At 35.4% G+C, this 26,592-nt stretch overlaps 1 protein-coding gene and 1 long non-coding RNA gene across 5 annotated transcripts in view; one reads left to right on the forward strand and one right to left on the reverse strand.

Moving 5' to 3' along the window:
- BAIAP2L1 (BAR/IMD domain containing adaptor protein 2 like 1) overlaps window positions 1–26,592 on the forward strand; it is a 44,349-nt gene that overhangs the window by 8,346 nt on the left and 9,411 nt on the right. Inside the window, exons 2-8 of the mRNA XM_030002056.2 lie at window positions 1,331–1,406; window positions 5,134–5,220; window positions 23,259–23,320; window positions 23,421–23,492; window positions 23,822–23,959; window positions 25,342–25,494; window positions 25,941–26,108. Of these exons, the coding sequence (XP_029857916.1) occupies window positions 1,331–1,406; window positions 5,134–5,220; window positions 23,259–23,320; window positions 23,421–23,492; window positions 23,822–23,959; window positions 25,342–25,494; window positions 25,941–26,108 (756 nt within the window). The remainder of the gene's footprint in view (window positions 1–1,330; window positions 1,407–5,133; window positions 5,221–23,258; window positions 23,321–23,420; window positions 23,493–23,821; window positions 23,960–25,341; window positions 25,495–25,940; window positions 26,109–26,592) is intronic.
- Window positions 1,168–25,990, reverse strand: LOC115335818. 4 transcript variants are annotated; one of them, XR_003921546.2, is made up of 6 exons: window positions 25,922–25,990; window positions 23,770–23,890; window positions 19,956–20,034; window positions 13,361–13,502; window positions 7,894–7,999; window positions 1,168–1,228 (listed from the first exon to the last, which is right to left on the reverse strand). It is a non-coding gene; the product is annotated as an uncharacterized LOC115335818 (long non-coding RNA). The 4 variants fall into 4 exon arrangements; XR_003921547.2 differs by lacking the exon at window positions 7,894–7,999 and having other exon boundaries at window positions 13,361–13,474; XR_003921545.2 differs by lacking the exon at window positions 7,894–7,999.

Here is a 26,592-nt window from a genome sequence, read left to right on the forward strand (position 1 = left end):
TTCAAACTTACTTAGCATTGTTCAAAAGTTAACTGCAACATCCAATATCTTGGAATACTGCTATTTATGCTACATGTATTTGAGATGTCTTAAAGGGCATGATTCTGAGCAGTGAATAACTACTGCATTTATATCAGCATGTCATCTTTTTTCTTTTTTCAGTGCTCATAACAAGATAAAAGTAATTTTGGAATATTGATCTGGGGGGGAGGAGGGACAGTTACTGTCTTTAACCAGAAAGAGGGAAACCGAAGCTTTCCTATGTGTAGGGACAACTTGAACTTTGTGGGTGATTTTCCTTTTTGGAGCGGGCAAAAGCTTCTTCTCCTCAATTCTTCACTCCCCAACTTTGGGCAAATTCAAATTTGGATTCATAGTTCATGGCTTAACTTATTTTCTGTTTTTTGCAAAGACTTGAAACTTTTCTGTTTAATGGTGTAGCTATTTTCTTGCACTGTGAAACTGCCAGTCACAATTTCTACCACTTCATCAGTTTATAGAATTTGCTAGGTATGAGAGTAGTCATGCTTGGAGCTGCTGGATTTCAGATTCTGGTTGTTTCAGCCAATAATTGTATTTAACAGCCAAAGCAGCTGCATTAGATTTTTTTTTTTTTTTAACTCCTTCTATTTAAATAAGGTCATAATTTTCATTTTCTTTCTGAAAGAACTATGACTTTGCACAATAAAAGGCAGCATTTTCGAACAAACAAACAAAAAAAAACCCAACAAAAAAAAACCCTAACTGATTTCCCTAAATGCTATCTGTAACTTAGAAAAGATTAATGAAGTGCTTAGTCTTCCACTAATCAGATATCTGGTGAATTTCTTTTCTTGTTTTCCTTTTCCCAGCATTTTTTTTTTTAATTTTTTTTTTTTCAGCGAGGGGCAGGGCAGGGAAGAACTCAAATCTTGAACCATTGTCAGAAAGTGCTTGTTGTTGTCTGACCTTATGAAACAAGTAGTGGATAAATGTTTTTCCTCTTATTCTTATTTCACCATCACCTACCATAAAAGAAGGATCTGTGCAAGCTTTGATCACATACTTGATATCTTTTTGTATTATAAACAGCCAGATTCCTTTTTACCCTTATTGAAATAGTTTACCTTTTTTTTTTCCAGTTTGTTGATCTTAAGTGCTCAGTTTCTTCTCCCTTCCATCCTTTTCTCTCCTCTTCCAAGTCTTCTATTTTTCATCCATCCACAGACTTTTCAGATGTATGCTGTACCTATGAAACATAAAACTAAATCTAAGTAACACTGAGATAAATACTTTCATCCACTGTTGAATTGCCTTGGCTATAACACAAATTTTGTTTTCTGTTCACTAGAATGTTATGGAACAGTTCAATCCAGGACTGAGGAATTTAATAAATCTGGGGAAGAATTATGAAAAAGCTGTTAATGGTAAGTCTTCTAGATGCAAACTTTAGAAAGAATGTTTAATTTTAATATACATACTGGATATGAGGGTTGTGTATAAGCTTAATTTCCAAGTTGAACTTCAGGTGTGTCTAATTAAGAAAATAAAACCTAACAAAAAAATGCAAACACCCAAACATATGTACCTTTTCCCCCACCCTTTTTTTTTTTTTTTTTTTTTTTTTAAACTGTCCTGCAGAAGTTGCATCCCAAACACTTAGGCACAGAGCTACTGCAAAATAAATTGAACATAAGGTCTAATAACCCACATTAGAATAATAATATAAATGGAAAAAACCCCAAAGTATTGCAAATTAGATGTTCTCTTTTTTTTTTTTTTTTTCCCCTGGAAATATCTTCCAAAGATATTTCACATTCCTAGATCTGTTCCTGCTCACCTGTACACATCACTACCTAAGTAACCCTGTGGACAGAACAACTTGAATGAGTAAGAGTTGCAGGAGTGGATTATTATTTTTGTTTCTTGTCCATACTAAACCTGATGGTGTCTTTTTAATGGAGTCAAAATTGGAATAAATAAATTTGAATCTATAGACCCAGTCTCTCAAACTTTTTATAATGTGGTGGTTTACTTCCATTATTGACTTCACAGGAACTATCTGTCTAAGAATGGGTTTCCAAGACTGGGCTCTAGATTCCCAAAGCTTATATTGTCGGACCTGTTAGAGCTTGCTCCGTTTCACCTATGCAGACCTGTTGAGCTGCTTGATACCATATTAAAGCAATGTAAAATCTCTCTAATTTCGCTTTGTTCAAGTCTGTGGCATGTCTTTCTCCTACCTGTAATCTAGTACTCTGAGAAATGTGATATTGCAGAAGTAGTGCATAGCCAAATAGACATTGTAATCCCTCTTCATGCAAATTTTAGACCAGGCTGGAGAAAAAGATAAAACCAAACCCTGCTGGAGATGAACATAGGGAATTGTTGACTTATTTGCAGTAATGCCTAACCTGATGGATTAACGTTGTGGTTACCTAATACCTAACCTAAGGTTATTATAGGTAGTACCAGAAGTAATAACAAGTGTTTTCATGTTTGGTTGAAAGATTTTTATACCAGTTTCTGAGAGTTCTGCTTTTCACATACTTTACTGTTGATATGTTACATTGTGCCTCTTCTCTTTTAATTCGATTTGTCATCAGTAATTCACAATATAACTGCACAGCAGCGCCGGAGAGGCTGATAGGCATTGTATTCAAGCAAGTTTGCCTTTTAAGACTGGCTGATAAAGCATATCTAGTGTGAATGCTTAATTTCAAATGAATAAATGTTTACAACGTTGCAACAACTGTTGAGAAACTATGTTAAAGTCATCTTTGTACTCTCATAAATTGTTAATCTTTTCTCCATAAATTCTGAGTGGTATAAATAGATGTGTAACAAGGAGTAAATACTCTGTTGCTAAACAAATACTTTGCAGCTTTCCAAACAAGTCAGAGTAGACTGACAAAGAACATAAACTATCAGAAGTTCTTGTAAGTTTTATAATGTATTCTTATACATTTTGAGGATAAAAGGTCAAAACTCCTTTTCTGCAGAAGTAGTTTACTAGCCATAGTACTGGTGAAGAGACTATACAAGTGGAGTTCTTGATTTTAGCTTGCTTAGCACAGAAGAAATTGCACATTTTCTTCCTTTTTTTTTTTAGTGCCTGTATTAGGATAAAAGATTGACTTGGGGGTATCTTGAGAAAACATTAGATAGGAAGAGTTGGAATGGCATAAGATCTTTGTGTATGGGTGGCATACTGCTCCATCAGTAGCACCAGTATAATTCTTCTGTGCAGAAAGTTTGACTATAGAGCACCTATGAGATGCTGCTTAGACAGAAATTACTCTTGTGTAATGCAACAGAGCCTCAAAAAGAATCTTTGTTTCATTTGGAAGAGTTTCAGGCTTCTCAGTGAATACACTGTTAGGTAACCAAAGATGTCACCTTTGCTAGTAAAAACTGTAAAATACAGACCTAAAATACTATAATTGGCAATTGCCAATTATATTCCTCTCAGAAAAAAGTATTCTAAAGTCAACAGTGAGAGTCTGCTTGGCTTCCACTTTAGGTTGAAAATGTACTAATACAAAAAATTATGAAAACTTACTTCAGTATTTTTCATTGCCTTTCAATAAAAGCTTGCTAGTTTGTTTTGGTTGTTTTTGTTTGTTTGTTTTATTTGTGGTGTGCAGATCAGTTCTAGATACTGTGAGGATACAAGGCAACCACTGTATATCTACTACATGTGTCAAATGTTTCTCACTGCTTGCCTCCCTGCAGTTTGAATCTTGATGTTTCTGCGTTCGTTCTAGCAAAACTGGCTTTGCTGTTTAAATCGGCTATAACCAGGGAATGATTAACTGAGAATAACTGACACCTCAGTGATATATATTAAGAGCTTATTGGTTCCTGTAAAACTGGATTTGAACTATAAACAATAAAAGGGGGGGAACTGTCTGGGGGGGTGGGGGTGGGGGGAGATAAGCATCCAAGTGTTAACTAGGGTCTGTCTTTTTTGGTTGGGAATGTTAAACCTTCAGGTTTCTTCCTAAACTGTATATGTGCCTGTTGCCTGAGATTTTTATTGCTTAAAGTACTTGCAATACATATTTCTTTGCCATCCTGAGTTCAGTGACAAAGATAAAAGTAGGCATTTTCCTGGAGTGTCAAAATCACTCAGTGCAGAAATTGTACATATCAATGCGAATTTTCCATGTGTGTCTAAGAAACCAGAGATCTTCCAACATTTAAGCTCACTAAGTTGTTGAACAATAATTTATAATAATCTCAGGAACATTGATGAGATGTTGAAAATTGAGAAAAGCGTGCCAAATGGGTTATCTCCATAACCTGAACATCACCTTTCAGAGACTTGATTCTTGAAGTTTTAGCATTTAAGGCCTAAAATTTCCTTAAAGTGGAAAAGTTGGTGTTTGTATGTAGGATCCTCAGATTTCAATGTATTGTTTTGAAAAGAAATCATATTTGTAATTGCAGTATATGATGACTGTACAGTGTTATCCATAATGGTAATTTTTAGGAGTGGTTGTATCGGATGTATCGAGACTTTCACATTTCACTTTTCTTTTAAATATATCCCACCTGGCGAACTGTATTTCATCATAGCTTTTTTTGAAGTGAGTTACTCTTTCAGCCAACTTAAACAGTAAATGATGATTTGCTTTTGAAGGGCTCCATGTTTCCTTGTTGCAATTGTAGGTCCATTGTCTCATGGCCAGTAGCCATTTCTCAGATCAGTGGTCTGGCTGGCCAATATGGGGCAGAGACCTTGGCATTTCGAGTAACTTTGGGATTGCATTTTGCTTTTTCCCAACAGTTTTATCCGTACCAAGGAATTTTGTTATGTCCTGACCAATGGCTTATGGCTAAACCTACCCACTGGACGCTCATTGCTCCTGGATATGCATGAAAGTTGGAACTGAATAACAGGCTGAAACTTCAGCAATATATTCTGCTGTTCTACCTTTGTTACCTGGTTTCACAAATCAGCAGGTAGCACAGGGACTTGTGTAACTTTCTCTGATAGCAGGATTTCCTTATTGCCATATACCCCTTCTTCCTTACTATGTGCCCTAGATTACAGGATTTCATAGGATCATAGATTAATGAAAATGGAAAATACTTTCTTTTTTTTTTAACAACTTTTTTTTCTCCCCCCCCCCCCCCCCCCCCCCCCAGCTATGGTAGTGGCTGGAAGAGCATATTATGATAGCCTTGCAAAGATTGGGGATATATCAGCTGATTCTCCAGTTTCTAAAGAACTAGGTAAGTGAAATCTCACTTTTAAAAATTACTTCAAAATATAAACTGTATTTTTGTTTTCCTGCTGGCAGTTCGCAAAACTAATGTGAAGTAGAGAAGGATCGGAAAAAGTGCGTTTTACTCTTAAATAACACATAAGTGGAAGGAATTAGATTCCTTTAAGGTCTATTATTTCTCAAGACACTTCTGTGAATATATTTCTGCCTATGCATCCAAAAGCATGTATTTTTTTTTTAAGATCACATAATTCTATGATAAATGAATATGGAAGAATGTGTAGCTTGATTTTTAGTACAGAGATGAATGTTGAAATATTTCTGCAACAGAATATTGGTATGAGGAGTCCTAGCGTATGACAGCAGTTCTAAACTAAAACAATATTCTGGATGAGTTCCATTGTGAAGAGTGTAGTTCTGCTTCAGTATTTTTGATCAAGTATATCACTAAAAGTTCGCAGATGCATTATTTTCCAGTTGAGCTTTTGAAAGAGAAATTGTAGAGTCAAAGATGTAGTACATTTACATTAATGTAAAATTAATCCAAGTTCTTTACTTTTCTGAAAATAATTTGTGAATTTTTGAAAGATTGTCATCAGCACTTCATTTTGTACTCCTTTGGCTGGCATTGAAATGATACTGCTCAATCTACAAAAGTGAAGTTGTCATCAAAGTATTTGTAATATTTCTGACAAAAGTTTCCAATATCACTACAAAACAAAGAAGCAGGAACTATACTGTAAAGAGGAAACCTTTGTTTTTAAAGCCTTTATTTGCTTTTTGACAAAAATAACTTAATAAAGTGTCTTGTCTCTGAACTTTTGATTATGGGCAATGTAGGACTCTTTCAGTGATGTAACATGCATCTGCTCCTGTAACTCTCAATAGTACGTTAATTCAGCTGATTAAAAAGGATGGTTTTAATAAATGTGTTTTTAATGATTCTACTGAAGCAGAATTGAGGGAAAATATTCTTCCTGAATGGTGGCCACTGGTTTCTATGTGCCTGCATACATTTTTGATTTGTTCTGAAACCACTTTTGTGTGAGTGTTAACATTCTCTGTTGAAAGTTGGGAGCGGCAGAACAGCAAACAGTACAAAGCAAACAGTCCTAATGTAGTCGCTTTCTGTATTTGCTTTGCAGGTTGTTTACAGAAAGCAGAGTTGCTGGTTTCAAACTATAGAACAAAAGTATGAGAAAGTTGAAAGTAATAACCATACAGAGTCTTATAAAAATATCAACAAATGCATAATTACAATTTTTGCAATCAAGCAGTTGGTCAAATGCATGGAAGTAATCTATTTCTTGAACTTTGTATGACTGTGGGATATTGTCTGCTTGTTTGCAAATATTATCATTGGTAGTCTTGAGCTGAATTCTGAAAATAACTGGTTTTTCCTATTATTGGGGACAATACAGAATTGTGATTGAAAATATAATTTTGTTTAACTATAAATTCTTCCCTGCAATTATAAACTTTTTTCTAGATATACTGTATTGAGAAAACATGGCCTTCTTCAGGGTCAGGCTTCTAACACTGCTTTCTGTTCATCTTCTACTTAAACCGTTACTGTAGAAAAATCTTTTCTTCTTAAGGAAAACAGCAACTCTGGATTTCTTCCAGCATACTCTGATAGATACTTAAATTAGACATAAGGAAAGTCAATGAACATTGGAAAAGGCAGGATAATGTGGTTAGGAGTCTGAGAGAGATCATTTGCATTTTCTTGAAAAAGTCTTAATAGTTCTGAAGCTGGGCTACAATACTAAACTATTCAGCAAAGTAATATGATACACCCCAGATGCCTCTAAAAGTATCTTTGCTTAAAAAGGGGAAAAAAGATAAATACTGTACCTTTTAGTATTTTTAAAATACTAAGCAGCATGTTGAGCAGTATCAGATGTGTAAAGGCTAGATCAAAGTTTGCTGTGATTTTGCTTGTTTGTGGACCCTATTAACCTTAGTGGAGTTACCATAGGTGCAGCCCACTGTGGAATTGTCTTCTGTGAGTTCCTTTAGACTTGCCAAAAGATATATTATTGACCACTAACAGCTCTATCGTGCATAATACTTCTGTAATCTTTGCCAAGAAAGAGGTCAGTAGTCACCAGTCAAGTTTTGTGATATGCTTGTGAACTGCTTTTCTGGAATGTATTCTCCTGAGCATCAAGTGAGCTGACACACTAGCTTGTTTTATAAGAGCAACAGTCTAAAGGTGACTGGCAAAGAAGCAGAGAGGAGCGAGTTCCAGAATTTTATGTGTGCGTGTTATCTGGAATATTTCTGTAACTTTTTACTTTTCTCTTGTTTAAATTATATTATAAGGCCTCTTCCTGTATCCTGTATTAACTGAAATAAATAGCAACATTCCCACAGATGTCAGTAGTAGATTATTACATTTTTTTAATACTTAAGACGTTATTCTGACTCTTCACAATGAACTACATAAACCAACAATGGCCAAGTTCTAAATGGTTTTGGAATGCCTTAATATTAAGAGCACAACTTGAGGTACTACAGTGGTCTGGATTTCTAGTGTTCAGGTCTTTGGACAACAAGAAAATGTAAATGTGTTTATTTGAGTAATATAAAATTGAAACATCCAAAGTAAATATTTAAACTAATCTTGAAACTGATCTGTTTAAAAACAAACAAGCCCCTCCCCTCCATGGCTTACCAATTTAACCACAGTCAGGACAGTTGGCTCATAAGCCATCCATAGATGGCAAGACTTCATAGGAGTCAGAAATCCCCGGTGCTGCTTTTTCACCTCATTGTATCATCTACAGCAGAAATGAAGGGAAAGCATATCTGCCAATTAATTATGTTTGATTCGTCTTAAACGTACATGCCTCCTCCATTAGCTTTGTGTTTCACCCATCAGCCTTTAGGTACTTCTTGGCTGTAAAAGGTGTTAGAACAAGATTCCTCCCTTTTCCCCTTTCTCCGATAGTTACGTATCAAGCTGTAACTTTTGCAGGCACAGTTCATATTAAAATCAGTTTTCTGAATAATGAACAGGGGAATGAGGCAGGAACCAAGGTTTCAGATGCTTCCTGTAGCAACTTCACCATTAGTAGTGGCAGATGAAAAATAATGTGTTGCTCTAAATTCAGTCATGTTGCATTAAACTTCTTGCACATAATTATGAAAGGACTACAAGGCTCAGATGACTAAAACACAATATTCTTTAGAATTCATGGACAATCTTTACTTGAATATTGCACTGAGTCATTTTACAGTTCAAACCCAAACCTGCTGGGTGACGTAGAGCATATTTACTGCCAAGTTTGATGTAAAGATTTGTATCAAAAACACAGTCAATCCTTCCTTCTCATAAGGAAACACAGAACATGGTCTTCCTGTAATACGACAGTAAAATGGATAACAACCCCACAGCAGGGTAGAAACAGAAATGGAAAAGAAATAGGGAAAAAAAAAATTTAAGTAGAGGGTAAAATGCATAGAGGTCGGAGAAGTAGTGGGGCAAAAAATCAAGTAAAAATGTCAGAAAATGCTTTCTTCTATCAAATGAGATTGGAGCAGAAGAGGGAAACAAGAGAATGAAATGGAAAATTGGATATTCCAGCTGATTCAGAGCTTTTGTACTACATATCTGTATCTTTCAAGTCTGGTTGAAGCTCTCTGTATTACTTTAACACAGAATAACTTAATATGAGTAAGTTGAGGAAGTAGAAGAATATACTGCATTCACAATACAATCCTTATGAATAAGTGATAAGTTGATGTAGGTCAACATTCTTTCTAATTTTTTACTTCCCTAAATTTCTAAGCTTGTAGCCCCTCAGACTTGGCTCCACGAGTATTTAGGAACATAACCTGAATTTATGTAGTTCGGGTTATTCTGCAATATGGAATTTGCATACCTTTCTTTTCTAGGCACCTTTTGGAAATCCCACTAGGTAGAAAAGATGGGAAACAAGAAACTGCACATTTAAAAATGTTAAGATTTCAAACTATTCAAATTTCAGCGTACCACATCACAATAAAATTTGGGGTTTCAATAATGCACTAAAAATAATTTAATGTAGATACTATACCACTGATACAGTGTTAAAATAGTAACCTCCATGATGTGTTGCTAATCTTTTTTTTTTTGTCTTGCCCAAAATATGAGTTTATGAGGCTTTGTTTTAATAATTTTTAATGCTTATAATTTTAAAACTCTCTCCTAGTAACACAGGCTGTCTCTGTAGCCTTCAATTGCTCAAGGAATCGGGAAGTTATTTCCTGCTCACTCACTGAATACTACTTCTCATGTCTTCCCAACTATCCTCTTTAGCACCTGTCAGTTATTGTAGCTACAACTCATTTATTGTATTGTGGGTGTAAAGTACCAATTTGTTTGTTGTGTGGCAACTGTATCTATAGCAGTCGCCCACAATTAAATTATGGGTCTGTACCTAGAGCTTATTGCTCAAGAACTAATAAGTGTAAATTATTCATTGCTTGTCAAAATATAAAAAGCCAAATTGTAAGAAAAATATTACATGGCGCGTGGTCTTGACCAATTGAACTAAGTTGCAGAAGTTCAACATGTTAAAAGGAAAACAGAGGAGACAGTCTCTTCCCTAATCTAACCAAGACTGATAATTTATTTAAAGATTACTCTGTTATAGGCTTTTTTTTCATAGTCTCATTCTGTTAAAACTTATCTGGAAACAGGTATGCAAAAGCTTAGGCTCATCTACAGTCTGAAATGTAAGAATCTGGAAGAAATTGGGTTCTTCTCAGGAGAAATATGCTGGTTAAAAACCACTATGGGTAATCTAGAGAAGCAAATATTGGACTAAAAGATTGCTCTGTTGTGGTAGTCACAAGATAGGGAGAAGTGGGGAGACAAAACCCGAAAACTCCTAATGGTGTGCATAGTAATTGGAATTCTTGCCTGACAGAGGATGAGCCCTGAACAAAAGAGAGGACTGTGCTTTGGGTCTAAAAGACAGTATTTGAATGTATTCACAAAATGGAGGTTTGCTCATAAAGTGGTGTAATTTTAAAGGTCTCCACAACTTTGTCATGCTTTGTCAAATACAAAATTTCAATTGTGAAATGATATAGTAATACACATGGTATTATAGTAATCACAGTAATACTATGATATGGATAACTGGGGGCAGCAGTTCTCTATGTGCACATTTCCTTTTTTTTTTTTTTTTTGAGAGCCCTTATACTTCTCTGCAGTTAGCCAAATGCCTATAGTTACTGGGGTAACTGCATATTGGTTTGAGAGTCAAGGCTGATAAACCATTGGTCAGTTAAGAGAATAAGCTAATGATTAGTGAATAGGCCTGCAATTTATCCAATAGTTACCATTTCTTATGAATCTGGATGAGTAAGCTAGTAAGTTAGAGCTCTTGAATAGCATCTAACAGAATCACAGACAGCCTTTGGTAACTGTTTTCTAGCTTTTTTTAAAGCAGACTAACAATTTGATAATAATGTAAATTTAATACTAATTAGTAGTGTGAAGTTCAATCTATAGAAAGTTCTATCTGATTTTTTTTTTTTCAGTGATAACCACTTCATTTTACATTTGCAACTAAGAGAAACCCTGTGGACTTTTCTCTCTTTCCTCATTTCTATTTGCAGAAATGAGAGATTTTCTGTATCAGAAACTGTGAGCTTTGTGGCCAACTCATATAGAAAAATTTTTAGAACTGAATTGGAAAAATCCTTATTTTGCAAAAAAAGAACATATCTACTTGCTGAAAAAAATCTAATCAGACTGTAATGTAAGGCAATACTGTCTTTTTAAAACACTGTCTTGCACATATTTGTCATTCAAAACTGTCTGTTTCCTTCCTGATTAATAAGCAAAATTGCCACTTGAGCAGGTACTTTTCAAAGCTATAGCTCTCTGTTGCTACTTCTGTGATACAGCACTTAAGTGTCACTCTCACTGTTGAGAAAGCCAAGCAGAAAAAGAGAAAATTCCATCGTTTAGGAAAAATGTAGCTAGTTGCACTTCAATTAAAAGGGGGGGGGGGGGGGGGAAGGGGAGGGGAAGGGTGGCAGAGTTGTTGGCTTACGTTAGCATATAAATTGACCCTTTCATCTGGAATCACTCCTATTTCACTTGTCTTAGAAAGATGACACGTAGCACCCTTCCCTTCATTGGCTAATTTAAACTAAACAGCTCTGTCATCTTGTCCCATTTTACTTACTGCGTCAGTGTTGTCTCTTCTATAGTATAAATGTTCTGCTTTTGGAATAGATTATGTTGGAGAGAAAGGCAAGTGAACTGTGCCAGCAACTACAGAACCCCTTTAGCACCTCATCTGGTGGAAACTTCTGGGAAACTAGCTTAGAGGCTGCAGTTTAAGTAGTTAGCATATCCGGCCAGCTTTTCCTATGGAGCATTAATAAAACACTCTTCTACTATATTTATAATGAAATTGCATTGGAAGAAGCCACTCCATTCTTTTCTTATAAAAGGAGAGTGCACAGAGAGCTATCTTGAAAAGGAAATACTAAGTAGTCATGTGTTTTTTCATGAGTGAGGGTTTGTATCTTCTAATTTTACAGTAACACGCTGGGCTTGTGCTATATAGACCTCCAGTCACCTATAAGAAAGATGGAAGGAGATGAGCCAGCCTTTCTAGATACTTCTTTTCTAGAAAGAAATACTTAAGTCTTAGATTCTTAAATATGAAAAACTTAACTCCACATCTAATAATTTGCCCGACCATCTATTGCAGAGCTATTGGAAGCTGTATATATTCACCGATTTGTAAATCAATTTAACTATTCAGATATTCATAAGCATGTGCCCTGCCAATGGCCTGGCAAAAAGCTCCTGCAAGTCGATATTCATGAACGGTGGAGAATACTTGGCACTGTGCTATTAATAAACCAAAAAGAAAGGCAAGAGAAACCTGTTACCATGTTGATATCCAGAACCATAATTAACAAACAAACAAAAATCCCAAAGCAATAAATAATCAGTGAAGAAGGCTGCTGCAAAACATGTCCTGGACAATGAGTGATTAGGTGGCATCACACAATGAAGCTGAACAAACAGTCGTTAGCCTAAGATCTTTTGGTGGTGCTTGTTTTTAAGTTCTATAATCTTTCCCTGCTTCATTTTACCAAGAAATGGAGTGAACAAGAGGTGGGTTTGCTATTAAACACAAAGAATGTAAATGCTTAAAAACGGACACTGCAGCTTGTCTTTATAGGACTACCCCCAGAAAGTTTGTTCTGTATACAATTATGTTGTTGTAACTTCTGTTACGAAGACTTCCAGATAAAGTACAAATTTTCTGGTTCTAGAAATGGCTGAAGGGAGGAAGAGAATATGAAAATACACAAGGCTTTTGGAGAACAATTGCAGTAGCACCAGGGGAAGAAAAGACAGATATTCATATGACTTCAGTGATATTTTTCCAGTTATTTTTTGCAGATTAAATTCTAGATAATTGGTCATATTTCTCAGTCATTTCAGTATTTTATTCTTTTTTTTTTTTCTTCCTTACAGCAACCAGTAAACTGAAGCTGAATATCCTGATTTTAGTGATAAGATATGGGTATAACACTCTTACAGTATATAGCCCTGAATTTCTCAGGGTGGTTAACTTAAAAATTCATAGGTGGCACTGGCAGTGCTGTTCCTTGTGATGCATCATTATACTGTTACAGCTATAGTGTTATAGCTATGACACTAGCGCATGTGTCTTTGCACCTGCTACTGTAAGCACACCTACTTGTGTACAGTGACTCTGGAGTTTAGCACAGAACATCCGTAATGATACATGTGACTACACACCCTTGAGGAAAAAATCAGATATTCAAAACACCTACAGTGAGTGTGCACTCGATATCTTCATGCTATGCCTCAAAGGCCTGAGAAAATAGCAAAAATACTATGAAGGGCATCCTTAAAGATTTTCTGACTATATCGAAACAGTTAAATTTCACATGAGTCTCATAGGTAGCGAAGAAATCTTTCATCTTGCAGTGGAAATCCTGGAAAGGATGCACTGAACTTCACCTGTGGTGTACATGCAATGTTTTCTAGATTGTGGGTAGTGCTTGTCTAGAAAAGAGTCATTTGGAAGTGAGAGAACTGGCATTCTGTGTGCACGGCAAGTGTGTGTTCCCCAGCAGTTCTTTCAACTTACCCAAACATAGTACAATCGCAAGGTGCTGGGGCTAGTATAGCAGGCAGGAGGCCGTTCTCTCTCAGCTGATGCTTAGCAATCATAGTTTTTCTTCACCGCCACCCCCAGATATGTCTGTTGGCAAAGAAATAAGCCTGAGAGCCTGTGTAGAGAAAATACACTTAGTTGTCTTCTCTGAGAGAAATAGATGGAAAACGGAAAGTAAATGACAACATTGCAAAGAAAATGACATCATATATATAACTAGCTTGTAAATCCTTTAACCAAAGGTCTAACTATATTTTGTATGTACAGTCAGCTCTTCCTGATGTATTATTTCTAAACAAAAAAAATACAGTATCAGTTGTAGATGTCATTAACGTTCCTAAGATGGGGGGAACCAAAACTAGTTGTCTTGGAATTCTGAGAGAGATTCTTATCAAAACTTTTGGCTCAATTTGGGTGTGAAGTTTGGTGGGTTTTTTGGGGGGGGGGGGGGGAACAACACTACTATGACTGTGAAACTCGGCAGCCATTTCAAAGTGCTGTAATAAAAATTGCAGTGATTCCTTGCATTTTACTGAATTTCATGTAACTTTTTTAATGATAACTTTAAATATTTATCCTCTCTAGTATTGGAAACCCATAAGGAACTTCAGTTTTTGCTGTTTAGCATGATTTGTTTGTTCCAGTCCTGCTGAAAAACTGAGATTAGCTCTGTTGTATGATCGTACCTAACTAATCTGCTCAAAACCAGCAGGGCTTCACACAGGCAAGTTCAGGCTTGTGGTTGTATTGTAACTTACTTTCTTTGCACCTGTCTTGTGTAAGGATTACAAGTCACTTGTTTAACACCATAGCAGCTCAAGTATGACAAACTATTGTATATATGGCTTTCAAAGCCCTATGAAAGATTAGTCTCTGACATACATACCTTAATATATTGTGGTTTTATATAATTGGGTAAAAAAAATAAATGCCTGCAGCAGTCTTTATATATATTAGTAATGGAGTAACAGGTGGAAGAACAAGTTTGCCACTTTTCATGCATTATTTATGTGGCATATGCTTTTCCTTGCCTTTTTTTAACATTAAAATTTAGTTAGTATGCTTACCAATCATCTGAAACAAGATGAATATTTCAGGTTAATTAACATCTGTTCAATGATATAGTAGGTTTAAAATAATTCTAATCTGAATTTTTTTGACTAGGAGATCAAAACCGCTTGGGAGAGAAAGGGGAATTAGACTAGTGACTAACTTTGCTAAAACTGTAATAAAGTCACATTTCTCTTTAAAATATAACGTAAGCTAGTATTTTTGTTCTGTTTAAAATTGTAAAATAGGAGTATCACACCAAGAACAAACTCAGAATAACTGGGAATTGTAATGGTTTTGATAGTCTCTTAAGTATTCAGTCTTGTAAAGACTTATGTGGGAATAGCTAATTTCTGAACAGTTCATTGTCCACTTAATAGCATGTAGTGCATTGTATGAATTTTGTAGTAGTTCTTAAAATCACTTTTGTCAAGCTGAAAGAATTTGGCATTAATTTTAGTCTAAGTAAAGTATATTTTAAAAGCAAGTTGATCCTTGGGTTTAACTGAATATGGCTTTTTTTTTATAAACAGTCATAGACTTTCTGAGATACAAAGAGCTCAGGAGTTCTTTGTATCTTTTAATACTTAAATATTCCAAAATTTTAAAGAAAAATCATAATTTTAATTCAAGTAATTTTAGTTCTGTCTTTTGTATTGGGAAAGTACTTCATTATGCAGTCTTACACTATTTTCTTTCACATGATCATCAACAAAGTTTTAGGACAGGGAGATTACTACATAGTTTTGACCCTTAACTACAAAAGCAAATGGTATCATAAATGAGAGATGCTAGGCTACTACAGTAGAAGTGAACTGTGATCTAGCCCTTCGCTGTTTGTCTAATTATGAAATGGGAAAAGGATTTTTGAATAGCAAGATTCTCTGATTATATTCCTCACACTGAGAGCAATGTGTAATCTAATGACAGGGGAAGTGTTAAAGAGAATATTGCCAAGTATGTGTTCTAGCAAATTTTATTCCAAATAACATACAGCTAAGCTGCTGAGAATTGCTGGTTAGGCTTTTGTTTTTCCCTTTAGAGAGAGAAATTTGGGGTAAAATCCCAGCCATCATCTTATAACTGGTCCTGAATGCATTTTTCCAGCCAGTTCCACAATGTAAGTCTGTGACTAGAAGACAGTAGTCCTTGAGAAGATGGTGGCCAGGGTTGAGCTGTTGTAATTTATCCAATTGGCTGTATGCTCCTGGCTGGGTCTAAGAAGCTTGCTAGGAGAGAGGATGACCAAGAGAAAATAGGAGTGGCAGCCTGCTACTAGCCACCTTTTATTTTCTGTTTTTTTCTGCTGATGCCATTTGGCCCTGGTGCAGAGGGAACAGGCTGTCAGTGAGATATAGATAGGCAGCATTTGTATGTGTATGTTATATATGTACATATAAACATGTACATATCAAAATAAAGCAAATATTTTGGGAAGCATAGAACTTAGTGTACAGCATTTGCTGTAAAAGTAAAACGGCAAAAGGTCCTTTTCTTCCAACAGAAGAAAGTATGTTGTACCTAGAAGGTAGTCTCTGCTGATTAAAACAGCTGTGGACTCCTGTTAAAGTATGTTGGCTATGATGTAGCTGGAAAGAAATTATTTGACTAGATAAAAACAGAGGCCATAGTGCTTTTTGTTGGGGGGTTTTTTCCTCCCCCTGCCCCAGCTTGATTTTTAACTTCAAGCAGGTGAAGTTTTGACTGTGGTCAAACATACATAAAAACACTGTGCATGGGCTAGAATATATTTTTTTCACTAGGGAGCCATATGAGAAACACAGGCAGTGAAGCCCTATGAGAAGGAGAAAGTAGAGCACTATGAGTTCATCACCACCTAACACCGTAGGTGCCCAACTCACAAAATTAGCAATAGTGTCTTGTACAGTCCTATTTATTGCTTAATGGTTTTGTCTGGACATGAAGGCAAAATACTTAGGCATCTTCCAGGGTCTTACGAACTTTGGAATACTGTTTATCTCTTCTGTGTCAATGAGACTGTAAAATATCTAAAAAGATTTTAAATATTTAGAAGGAATGGAACTTGTGGAAAAAATAGTGATAAAACTGAGCTATGGAGAAATTGAAACTTCTTAACTCTGAGCATTAAATCAGTTTCAGATAATTATTTGAAATATTGTGAGCTAACTTTAGATGAGAAATGATGCTTTGAAAGCAACTTCATATAAAATGCTTACATAGTTAAAGGGGAAGGTGAAAGCATGAGACTATTTGTATGTTAAAAGAATAATTGTTGCAGTTTATTTTGTGTGGGAGCCTAATGTAAACACCTTTGACAACACATGCTGTTAACAGGACTATGTTTTTGTATCTTTAGCTGTATAGTACTTTAATTTTTATATGTCCAATAATATCATAATGTTCAGTTTTATTCCTCATGGTTCATAATATCTCTCTTGGATTTTATTTTAATGGACTAGTACACGAATACAGAGATTTCAGCCATTGTGTCATGGAAGGTTTTTTTCATTTCCTTTAACCCATGTTTAATCTGTTTTAAATTCATTATTTGCTTGTTATATCGCAGAAACATATCTGTTTTTCACAGCCTTACTGAGAACTCTGCAAATTTTAAAATAAAAATTGATCTGAGAATGCTATTTAGAATGTGAAATTCTCTTTGCTTCTATTTTTGTTTTATTTACAAATTTTATTTATTTATTTGCTGTTCTAGCAAAGCATAACTATGTATTTGGAGGTGCTGCTTTAGAGTACTACATCTAGCATGTATCGTAGACTTAAAATACTTTATTATGCTCTGAAATCTCTTCCCGTTTTCTCTATTGTAGGTTTCTTCTTCTTTTTTTTTTTTTTTTTTTTTTTTTTTGTTATCCTCGTCACCTTCTACAGTCACCTTCATAAAATGGCATTGAATGGTCATGTGTCAATGCCATTTTATAAAATGAACTACAGGGAGATTTACTCCTTGCTTCCTATTTCATGTTCGTTCATGCAGTAAGGAAAGGCAGACTTGACCTAGTCCTATTGATTTATGTGCATATTAGTATTAATTCTACAAATTGTGGGTTCTTTTTAAAGCATTCTGGACAAATTGTATTAGAAGCAAAGTACAGTTAGAGCTTGGGAAGTTTTACATTACTTTGTCCTTCTTTATGATTTTATTCTTTCACATTAAATTCCATTAATCCTTTTTGCCTTCTTTAAAGCATCTGTTGCACAATTAAACCTTCTGCAATAAATCCTTCCTATGACAGAATGATAAATTTAATGCATTTGAGGCTTAACAGATGTTTTGTTCAATCATATTTATTTGTTATACTGCATTCCTTTGAAACTGTCTACTTTACTACCTTTCAGGGGCTACTGGCTTCAAAGGACTTTGTTTCTAACTTTTCCTTGTCATAAATGTCTTTCTTCTGGGCAAAGGGTAACTTGGAAGAAAGAGAGCATCTTGACAGAAATGGCATTTAATAATACACTTGAACTATATTGTCTCCATGTGTAGCCTTGACTCAGCCTTTAATTCTCTTGTTTAATGTAAATAATTATGTGGTTTCATCTCTGAGGCATGAAGTTACTAGATCTGCCCTGAATGCAAAACAGGACAACAGGAGATAAATGAGTGATATAATTAAGCACTTTGTCCGTTCCCAGACATCTAAGAAAGTTTCTCTATTAAGAGACTTGAAATTTTTCAACAGCAGCCTCCTCTAAATAAAACAAAATTGAAGTATATTTCAAGTAAGGTGATGCAATTAATACTTTTATTGATTCTAATATAGTTATTTAGTATTTTAAAAGTTTAAGTGGTTTTGCTGGTAGCTGTTAATATTTGTTTCTATGACAGAACTCTATTGATTGAGTTCCATGTTTGTTTCTAACTTGAACTAATTCTTCTAGTCTTCTATTCCTAAGAACAGTCAACATAAGCTAAAAACATAAATAACCAATACAATCACCCAGGGCAAACAGTGAGGTTGAAGTGTAACTGCTGCAGTTCTCTATTCTGGCCTTAGTTTGTATTCTGTTAGAAATTACTAGTCTGTATTCTGTTAGTTAGTATTTCTGTTAGAAATTGTTTTCCTTGTTTTTCATCTACTGTGAAGACAGTCTTTTAAGGATGTCTTCTTGCTCATGGGATGCTGTGCCTGGAGAAATAACTATTACACATTTGGGGTTAGTAATTTTTTTCTTTCTTTTGGGGGGGTAACACCACCAACAGCATTAATGCAATTCTAGTCTGTCTTATTTTCTCAATAGAAAATATAGATACAACCAACAGCCTTGGGTAAGCCTAAAAATATTCCACAAATTCCTTAAGTTTCAGCTTAAAAGTTCTTTCTACCTGTGCATTGAACCTATTTGAAACTAAAATAAATTTACCGTGGAACTTGGTATTACTGTTCATGGTCATATTTCAGATTATAGGTGTATTACGCAGCATGGTTTCAAGAACCATACATGAGAAATGTTTGGTTTATTTTTAAGTTATTTAAGATGTTCCCCCAAAATCCCTATCTGAAAGAGATTGTTTCTTCTCTTCCCTGTAGTGCACTTACATGGTAATAGCAAAATAACAGAACAAGTATCTATAAACATTTACAACTATGTTTTTGTTTTCTAAAACAAATGTGGGAATACTTAATATACCTCTACTCTTTTAGTCACAAAGATTTCATGTTCAGGGTGTGGGGGAATGGAAGGCAGAAAAAAGTACTTTTGAAAGGCAAGTATTTTAACAGTTCTGTTTATCATCAAGACCGGTGGTTTTGGTTTATTAATTCATTGCATAATATGATGCCTAAAACTGGTTCAAGTGTACAGTATGTCTGCCACAAATTGGACTTAAGTAGTCTTTTATTGTGCACTCTAGTCATGTCATTGTTTGATAGGTTTGGGGTTTGCCAATAAATGATGACAAGATTAATATTCAGTGACTTGGTATTATGAGCTCTCATATATAAAACCTGATCATGAGCAGCTTTAATATATAGCAAAATATTTTTAGTTCATGCAAGAAATACATGTTTGTCTTCACCTTAAGTAGTTTTCTGTACCTTTTTACCAGATGAATAAGTACTGAACATTAGAGCCTGGCCTTAGGTTATGCTGTTATTAATCCAGAGTAACCCATTGTCTTTATTAGAGCTATTCTATAATTCACCATTGTAATTAAAATCAAAATATTATATTGAAGTTGTTCAATTTCCATTCCACTTGGACACTGTTACATGTAGGCTAGGGGTTGTGTTGCCTTTCCTGAATTAGTCTTCTACAAAAATTTGTCTCCTTGTATAAATCTTATTTGGGAGGGCCATCAAAATGTGGCTAACCCATTATCTTATACCATGGTTTTTTATTGCCAGTTTATGTTCACTGTAAAAACGTTCTCTATTTATTTGAAGTGCAGTATCTGACCTGTAATTTAAACTATAATTTAAATCTTAATAGGTCAGAGTGTGCTTACTATGGGTTCTTTTCAAAATGTTGATTCAAAACATGAAAGAGGAAATTAAATGGGTGAGACAGTACATACAGTGCCTGTGGATTACCAGTGGCAGTAAGGAGGTTCCAGCATAAAATGGCTTTTGCCTGATGCACAGCATACAGGGAGTCTTTGGTTGAGAGAAAAAGAAAATTTAATTAGAGATACAGTCACTGATATCTAAAAATACTATTTAAAAGTGTACTAGAACACTCTAAAATAAACTTGTAAAATAATCCAGCACAAACCATTTAGAAGGAAGTGTAGTTTTTTAAGTTCTCTTCATTTCAGGACATGTTTTGGCAGTATTCTTTGTAATAAAAATGAAGAAACCTGTTTCTAACCAAGCATTCAAAGCCGAAAGACTTGAAGGCTGCAGTCAGTTCAAGTGCTGTATGAGACAAAAATAACAACCTCCGAGCGTCAGGTTTTCCATTCTTGACGCACCAGGTGAATGGGTTGTTTTATTGAGCGTTTACACTGTGGTGGCAGGGCAGGCCAGAGGAAGGGAGTGTGAAAGAGCGATGCGAGAGCTGAGTCAATACCCGACGTTGTTGGATGTCTGTCAGTACTTGGAACGCTAGGGTTGGCTGCGTTAGCGTTGCCAAGTATTAGCTAAGTGTGCTGCTTTGGCAGCAGATTCTCAGAACTTACTTTCTACAAAGAGGGAGAATAAGTTCACTTTAAAAAGAACAAAAATCTGTAAGGGCAATTATTTTGAGGGCCATTTCAACACTCACTGTGAATTTCTGTAACTTCTCAAATAGCTTTCTAGCCTGCATATTTAAAACCAAATGAACTTTGTAGTTTTATTTGTATTTCTTTGACTTCCCCCCCCCCCCCCCGATTTCTTTTAACACTGTTTTCCTTCTTAAGTTGCAGATAAGTATTTACAAAACTTTTCTAATTTTAAAAGTCCATTACAGTCTAAAATGTATCTTTTCAGTTGAGTTCGATGAAACAGAAACACCATGGACTGAAGTGCATTCACTTCTACAGCCTTAAAATAACAAGGTGGCTTACTCATGTCCATTACTTCAAGTGTTTATGTAACTACATTGTATTTACTTTTCTGTTGCATATGAGCAACTAATTACTATAGCACTTCTCACTGTTCATAGTATTTATATTTCTGTTGTCACCAGCAACTTTAAATACAAACAAAAAAAGCATAGCACTCTGCAGGCTGTACAGAAGGACTCACAAAAACTTTATCTATCTATATAAAAATACAGATCCCTCTGTGTCTCCCATCTATCATCCTGATACCATCCTGCAAATTCTTTTTTCTTGCTAATGAAGGGGTTGACTGTTCTCATTGTATTCTGATTCCTTCTTCCAAGTCTCCTGTAGTCTGTTGTGCAAAGAGATGTAGAGGTGGGGATTGGGGCATGAAGAGGGATTCCTGAAAAGTCAGGACACAGACGTTTTTCTTCCTGAACTGCCTCATGTTTCCTTGTAAACAATATTGCGGACCCACATTTTTATATTATTTAGTTAAAGATCTGCTGTGTCATATTGGTTCATAGGACAGGAGGTACGGTTCTCATTTCAAAGAAACTAAAATTTTGAGGTGTCGTAACTTGAGAATGACAGATAAGAAGGGAGAAAGGTGATAATACATACGCAAGCACTATGGGAATCCATCTATGTTATATGGGAAGGTTACCAAATCACTACCATGCGCTATGGGAAGACAGGTTTTGATGTCTGGGGAGATGCTGAGAAAGGAGAAGGTAAGGTTCTCATGAAAAGTTCTGTCATTCATTTTATTTAGACAATTTTTTTAATTATCTGCACCCTTTGGGAGCTTTTGTGTGCACCTGAAGGATCTGACACATTATAGGATGATAAGTCTTTGCTGACTAATTCATCCGTATTCTTTGAGAACCCCTCCTGGTAGAAAACAAGATTTGTAAAGCAGCATGTTGAACAGTTAATGCATCCTTTTTTTTCCCTTTGAAAAAAGGAAACTGAGAATAACATAAGATAACAAATAGGAGGGGACATACAGAGCAGTCCCATGCAGTGACTCTGCCAGTGATACATAATCAGAATTACAGAATTGTGTGTAGCTTTGTAAGGCCTGCCTATACATTAGGACAGCACTACTGCAGGTTTAATACTGCAAGCACCTGTATGGCAAATACTTCAAGGTTGATTGAGGAATAGATAGATTACTGGAGGAGACATGCCAGTGAACCAGCTGTGGAACTGAACCTGCCGTTCTTGCCATGGAAATGGAATGACAGTAAAACACATCTCTAGTCGAGACTTTCAGATGCGACACAGTTCAGGAATCAGATCATGGTCCTGGCACTTTCAGGTTTTTGTAAAGGCTTCTAGTTGAGACCTGGTAACTATCTACAGGTCTAATTTGGGTGAAATCAAACTGGGCACTTCAGGATACTTCCAACTACTCTTCCCAGCAGTATGTTGCAATCTCCCAGACAAGACTGGCACACACTCAGTGTGTCAGTGCCAGGGCAAAGAAGGGAGTGGGGATGATGTGGCCATCTGTATCCAGAGCAGGATGGTGTGGCTGTCTGCATACAGGGCAGGACCGCAGCATGCATGGTTTACATTGCTTTGCGCATAGAACCACACCCAAAGGATTGAGGTATTTTTCCTCCATATCCTCCTAAAGCAAAATGAAACAGTTCAGCTTTTAACTGCTCGCAGTTAAAAGTAAACTGTGTAACTTTGTGCTGGAAGACAGCAGAGCATAATAGGCATATTTAGGATCTGCTGGGAGGATGCTAAGAAATCTGCTGCTGCTTGGATGTTGGTTAATGCCATACAGTCAGGCTGTAATCGCTGATAAAACAGCCTGGGAAATTAATCAGCATATGTATGGGATCTGTTTTAGCAGGTGTGCTGTGAATGAATGTGAAAGGTTACTTTGTTAATTCTGAAGGTCCAGTTAGTTAATAAACATTAAAGTTTAATTTTCAGACTGAAAAATGGATAGCAGCTATTTGGATAGCAACAACTATCTCTAGTTCTTCTGTGCTATTCTTTAACTTGGCAAGAAAAGAGGCTGTTACTAAATCAATATGAGCTATTCTGGAGAGGAGGAAGTATTTATTTTGTCTGGCACTCCATGTGCCTTTTGCATAATAATGCATGATTAATTATTCTTCTATCGCTTATAAGCTTCTTGGTTTGTCTGTGGCCAGATCTAGTTATTTATTTAAACTGCTGTGATGAGCAAGAAATTTCTTATACCTCTTAAATATATTCCAGTTAATAAATATATTAAATACATTTTATTACTGCTCTTAGTTAACCAACTTCAGAATTCTATGAAAGAAACAATGTTTATCAACGTACATGTTGTATGTTTATCAACAGGCCAAGTTCTGGTAGAAATTTCAAGAACACACAAGAAACTTAATGACAGTCTAGAGGAGAGTGTAAGTTAAACAATTTATTTTTTTAAAATTTATTTTCCTTTTGAAGTTATAAACTACTTTTGCCAATTTTTAATAACCCTTCATTCATTTTCTTTTAAAGTTCAAAAAATTTCATAAAGAAATTATATCTGAACTGGAGAAGAAAACTGACCTGGATGTAAAATATATGAATGTAAGTATATTCAATTCTAAAAGTCATATTTTATTTATCTATTGCTAATCAAAGAATTTTTCAGAAATTGTACCCTAACAGTTAATTAATACATTAGAACTGAGCTTTAGATGCATGAACATGGCAAAAATTTGCATGCTTATTTTGAGTTAAAAAGGGAACCAATGCATGACTTAATAGCATTTTTAAACTAAAGTTGAGAAAGGCAATTGCCGAACTCATTTGATGTGTATTAGTGATATCTCATAGATTATGGTGATACTTTTTAGTCACTTACCCAGTTACATGGCTGAGTGCATCATGAGATGTTTTAAATGCTTTGATTGCAGGCAACTTTAAAGAGGTACCAAACTGAACACAGAAGCAAATTAGATTCTTTAGAGAAGTCTCAGGCTGAGCTGAAAAAAATCAGAAGGAAAAGCCAAGGAGCACGAAATGTAATGAAATATGAGCATAAAGAAATGGAGGTCAGTGTATTGTCTCTTATTTGTTTCTTTCTTTGTATGAGAACTGGTCAACAGAAAATGTTAAGCTATTACAGGTCACCTCTGAGTCTGTTTTAAAACTTGATTTCTGAAGCTTACCATGATTTTTGTATATGCAATGTTATTAGTTAATACACATAACTCCTCTGTAAGTTGTTTGGCAATAGTTAAACTCTACAATCTCAAAGAATGTGCGTTATTGGTTCCTCAAAGTTGGTTTATATTAAAGATATTCCTAGAGTATGTGTTCCAGTTGAAATTAAGCTCTGGACTGCTCTGCTGTACATATTCAGAGACTTCTGCTTCAGTTTCTAGCTTTCATCCCTTGATGACTACTCAATTTTTATTTTATTTTTTAAAGTACCTCTGTAACTACACCTTTATGCAAAGGTTTACACAGGGAGTCAGCTATACTATGCAAATTCAGTAGTGATTTGCTATAAATTAATTTCCCAAAGCAGGCAAATGCCAACTTCTGTTACCACTTATTACCCTTCCTACTGATCTTAAAACAGCATTGCCATCTTAAGGCGAAATAAGAAATGGCAAGGCAATGAAGAGAAACTATTTTAAATTAGTAAGTCATATTCAGGTTGTCATGGATCTCTCAGAAAATACTTGCCATTGATATTTTTATTTGCACAATACTTTTACTTCATGCTAGTTTATGTATTTTTTTTCTCTATATTTTTCTACTTTAATTTTCTTTTCAAAGAAAGCTTTGTGTATAACAAGGTACAGTAAACACAAATAATACTAGCTCCTATTTCTTACTACCTATCTTTTAACCTGCATTCATAACAGTTCTTTTTTTTTTTAAGGTTTTGGACTGAGAATTCAAGGATTAGCATTTAATCACAGTTTAGCCATGAATCCTCATAACCTCAGATAAATACAGTTTAGTCTTTCTAGTAACTCACCTTCCTCTCTCTAAAATGAAGCAGAGATTCATCATAGCTTTGTGAGAGTAAATGTAACTGCTATGGAGCAGATGAAGGTAATTAGTCTAATTAGAGCACCTGTGGCCTTAAAATTGCTCAATGCAGTTGCTGCTTTGATGTCATTCTTATTTACTGCAGTGTTTTATTTAGAGGCTAAAAGACTGTTTCTTGTTTTGCTTCACTTCCCCCACCCCCTAAATAGATTATTGATTGCCTGTAATGAGAATATACATTTACCTGATGAGATTAGGGAAGTTAGGTGTGTGCATGAAAAGAAGAAGACTTGGAAGTAGAGCCACCCTACCACACCTGCCTTTCCAAAAGCTTTTTCTAAGGCTTTTAGAGTTTGCTTCAGTAATTGGATATAGTACCAAATAAAACTCAGAGACTGTATGTGATTTTTTTTTTTCTTTTTTTCCTTAGTATTTGGAAACCGTGAGCTCTCGACAGAGTGATATTCAGAGATTTATTGCAGAAGGCTGCAGAGAAGCTCTCCTTGAAGAAAAAAGAAGGTTCTGTTTTCTGGTTGACAAGCACTGCAGCTTTACCCAGCACATACACTTCTATCACATTCAGGTCAGTGGCATGAGTGTAAACAGAAATGAAACTCCTGAAATCTAATCATATAGATCAGACTGCCATAAATAGCTAAGATAGCACTTAGGAACACTGTAGTGCCAGACAAGTGTTGTGATGAGTTCATAGAAAATGTTTACAATGCAATATTCTCTTAAGTGTATTGTAGCAACAATAAAGGGTTACTGTGACTTTTTTTAAAAATCAGATACTAAGAAAAACATGTATGGACTGATCAGGTGTTTCCAGTATCTGACCTTGAGAAAGGACAGTCTCTTTTTACAACATGCTGTTTGTTTCAAAGAGGTATTACTTAGAAAAAATCTTTGAAAAGACTTCTATTTTGCTGGTGTCATCATTTTGGTATAATGAAAATTAACAAGTATGTCTGTGCAATTTTATGAAAAAGCATATCTTTGACAAGTACCTTTTAAACTTGGATGCAGTGTGCGGACTTCCTAAAATCCAAGCTGCCTGGGTGGCAGGAAATCTGTAGTGATGCCACCAAAGTGCCTGAAAAAGTCAGAATGATGATAGACGAAATAAGGACACCTAGTTCCACTCCAATATCAGGAACTCCACAGCCTTCACCAATGATAGAGAGAAATACCATGGTATGTTGTTGTTTGATGGTTAAGGGTTCTCTCTCTTAAATGGGAATAGATGGGCTTCACCAGCTTCTTTTGTACCTAAGCATTTGGGATTGAGTCTATAATGTACCTCAGTTGGAATATTCTGGGGTTGGCAATGAAAGCAAAATCATTAAGCTGAAGCTCTGCTACTGGAAAAATACACAGTATAGTAGGCAGAAGCACATAACCAAACAAGGGTCAGTTGGGTGCCTAGGACTTTTTCTGCAGAGCCCAGCCTCAGGACTACTTCTGTTCTAACCACTCCATTTCCTATGTTCTTGTCTGTAAGTAATAGTAATTACATACTCAGTAGTTCAATATAAAATTAAACAAAATGTTATTTTCTATTTTCTTTCCTTCTTCCTTCTTCCCTCCATGATTCTTATTAGAGTACAGGTTAAATTCTAAATTCTACCTACTTGTATGTTGTGTCACCATTAATTGTTGAATTTCTAAATGATATTAG

This window comes from Aquila chrysaetos, chromosome 25 (genome assembly GCF_900496995.4).
Source record: "Aquila chrysaetos chrysaetos chromosome 25, bAquChr1.4, whole genome shotgun sequence".
Classification (NCBI taxonomy): Eukaryota; Metazoa; Chordata; class Aves; order Accipitriformes; family Accipitridae; genus Aquila; species Aquila chrysaetos.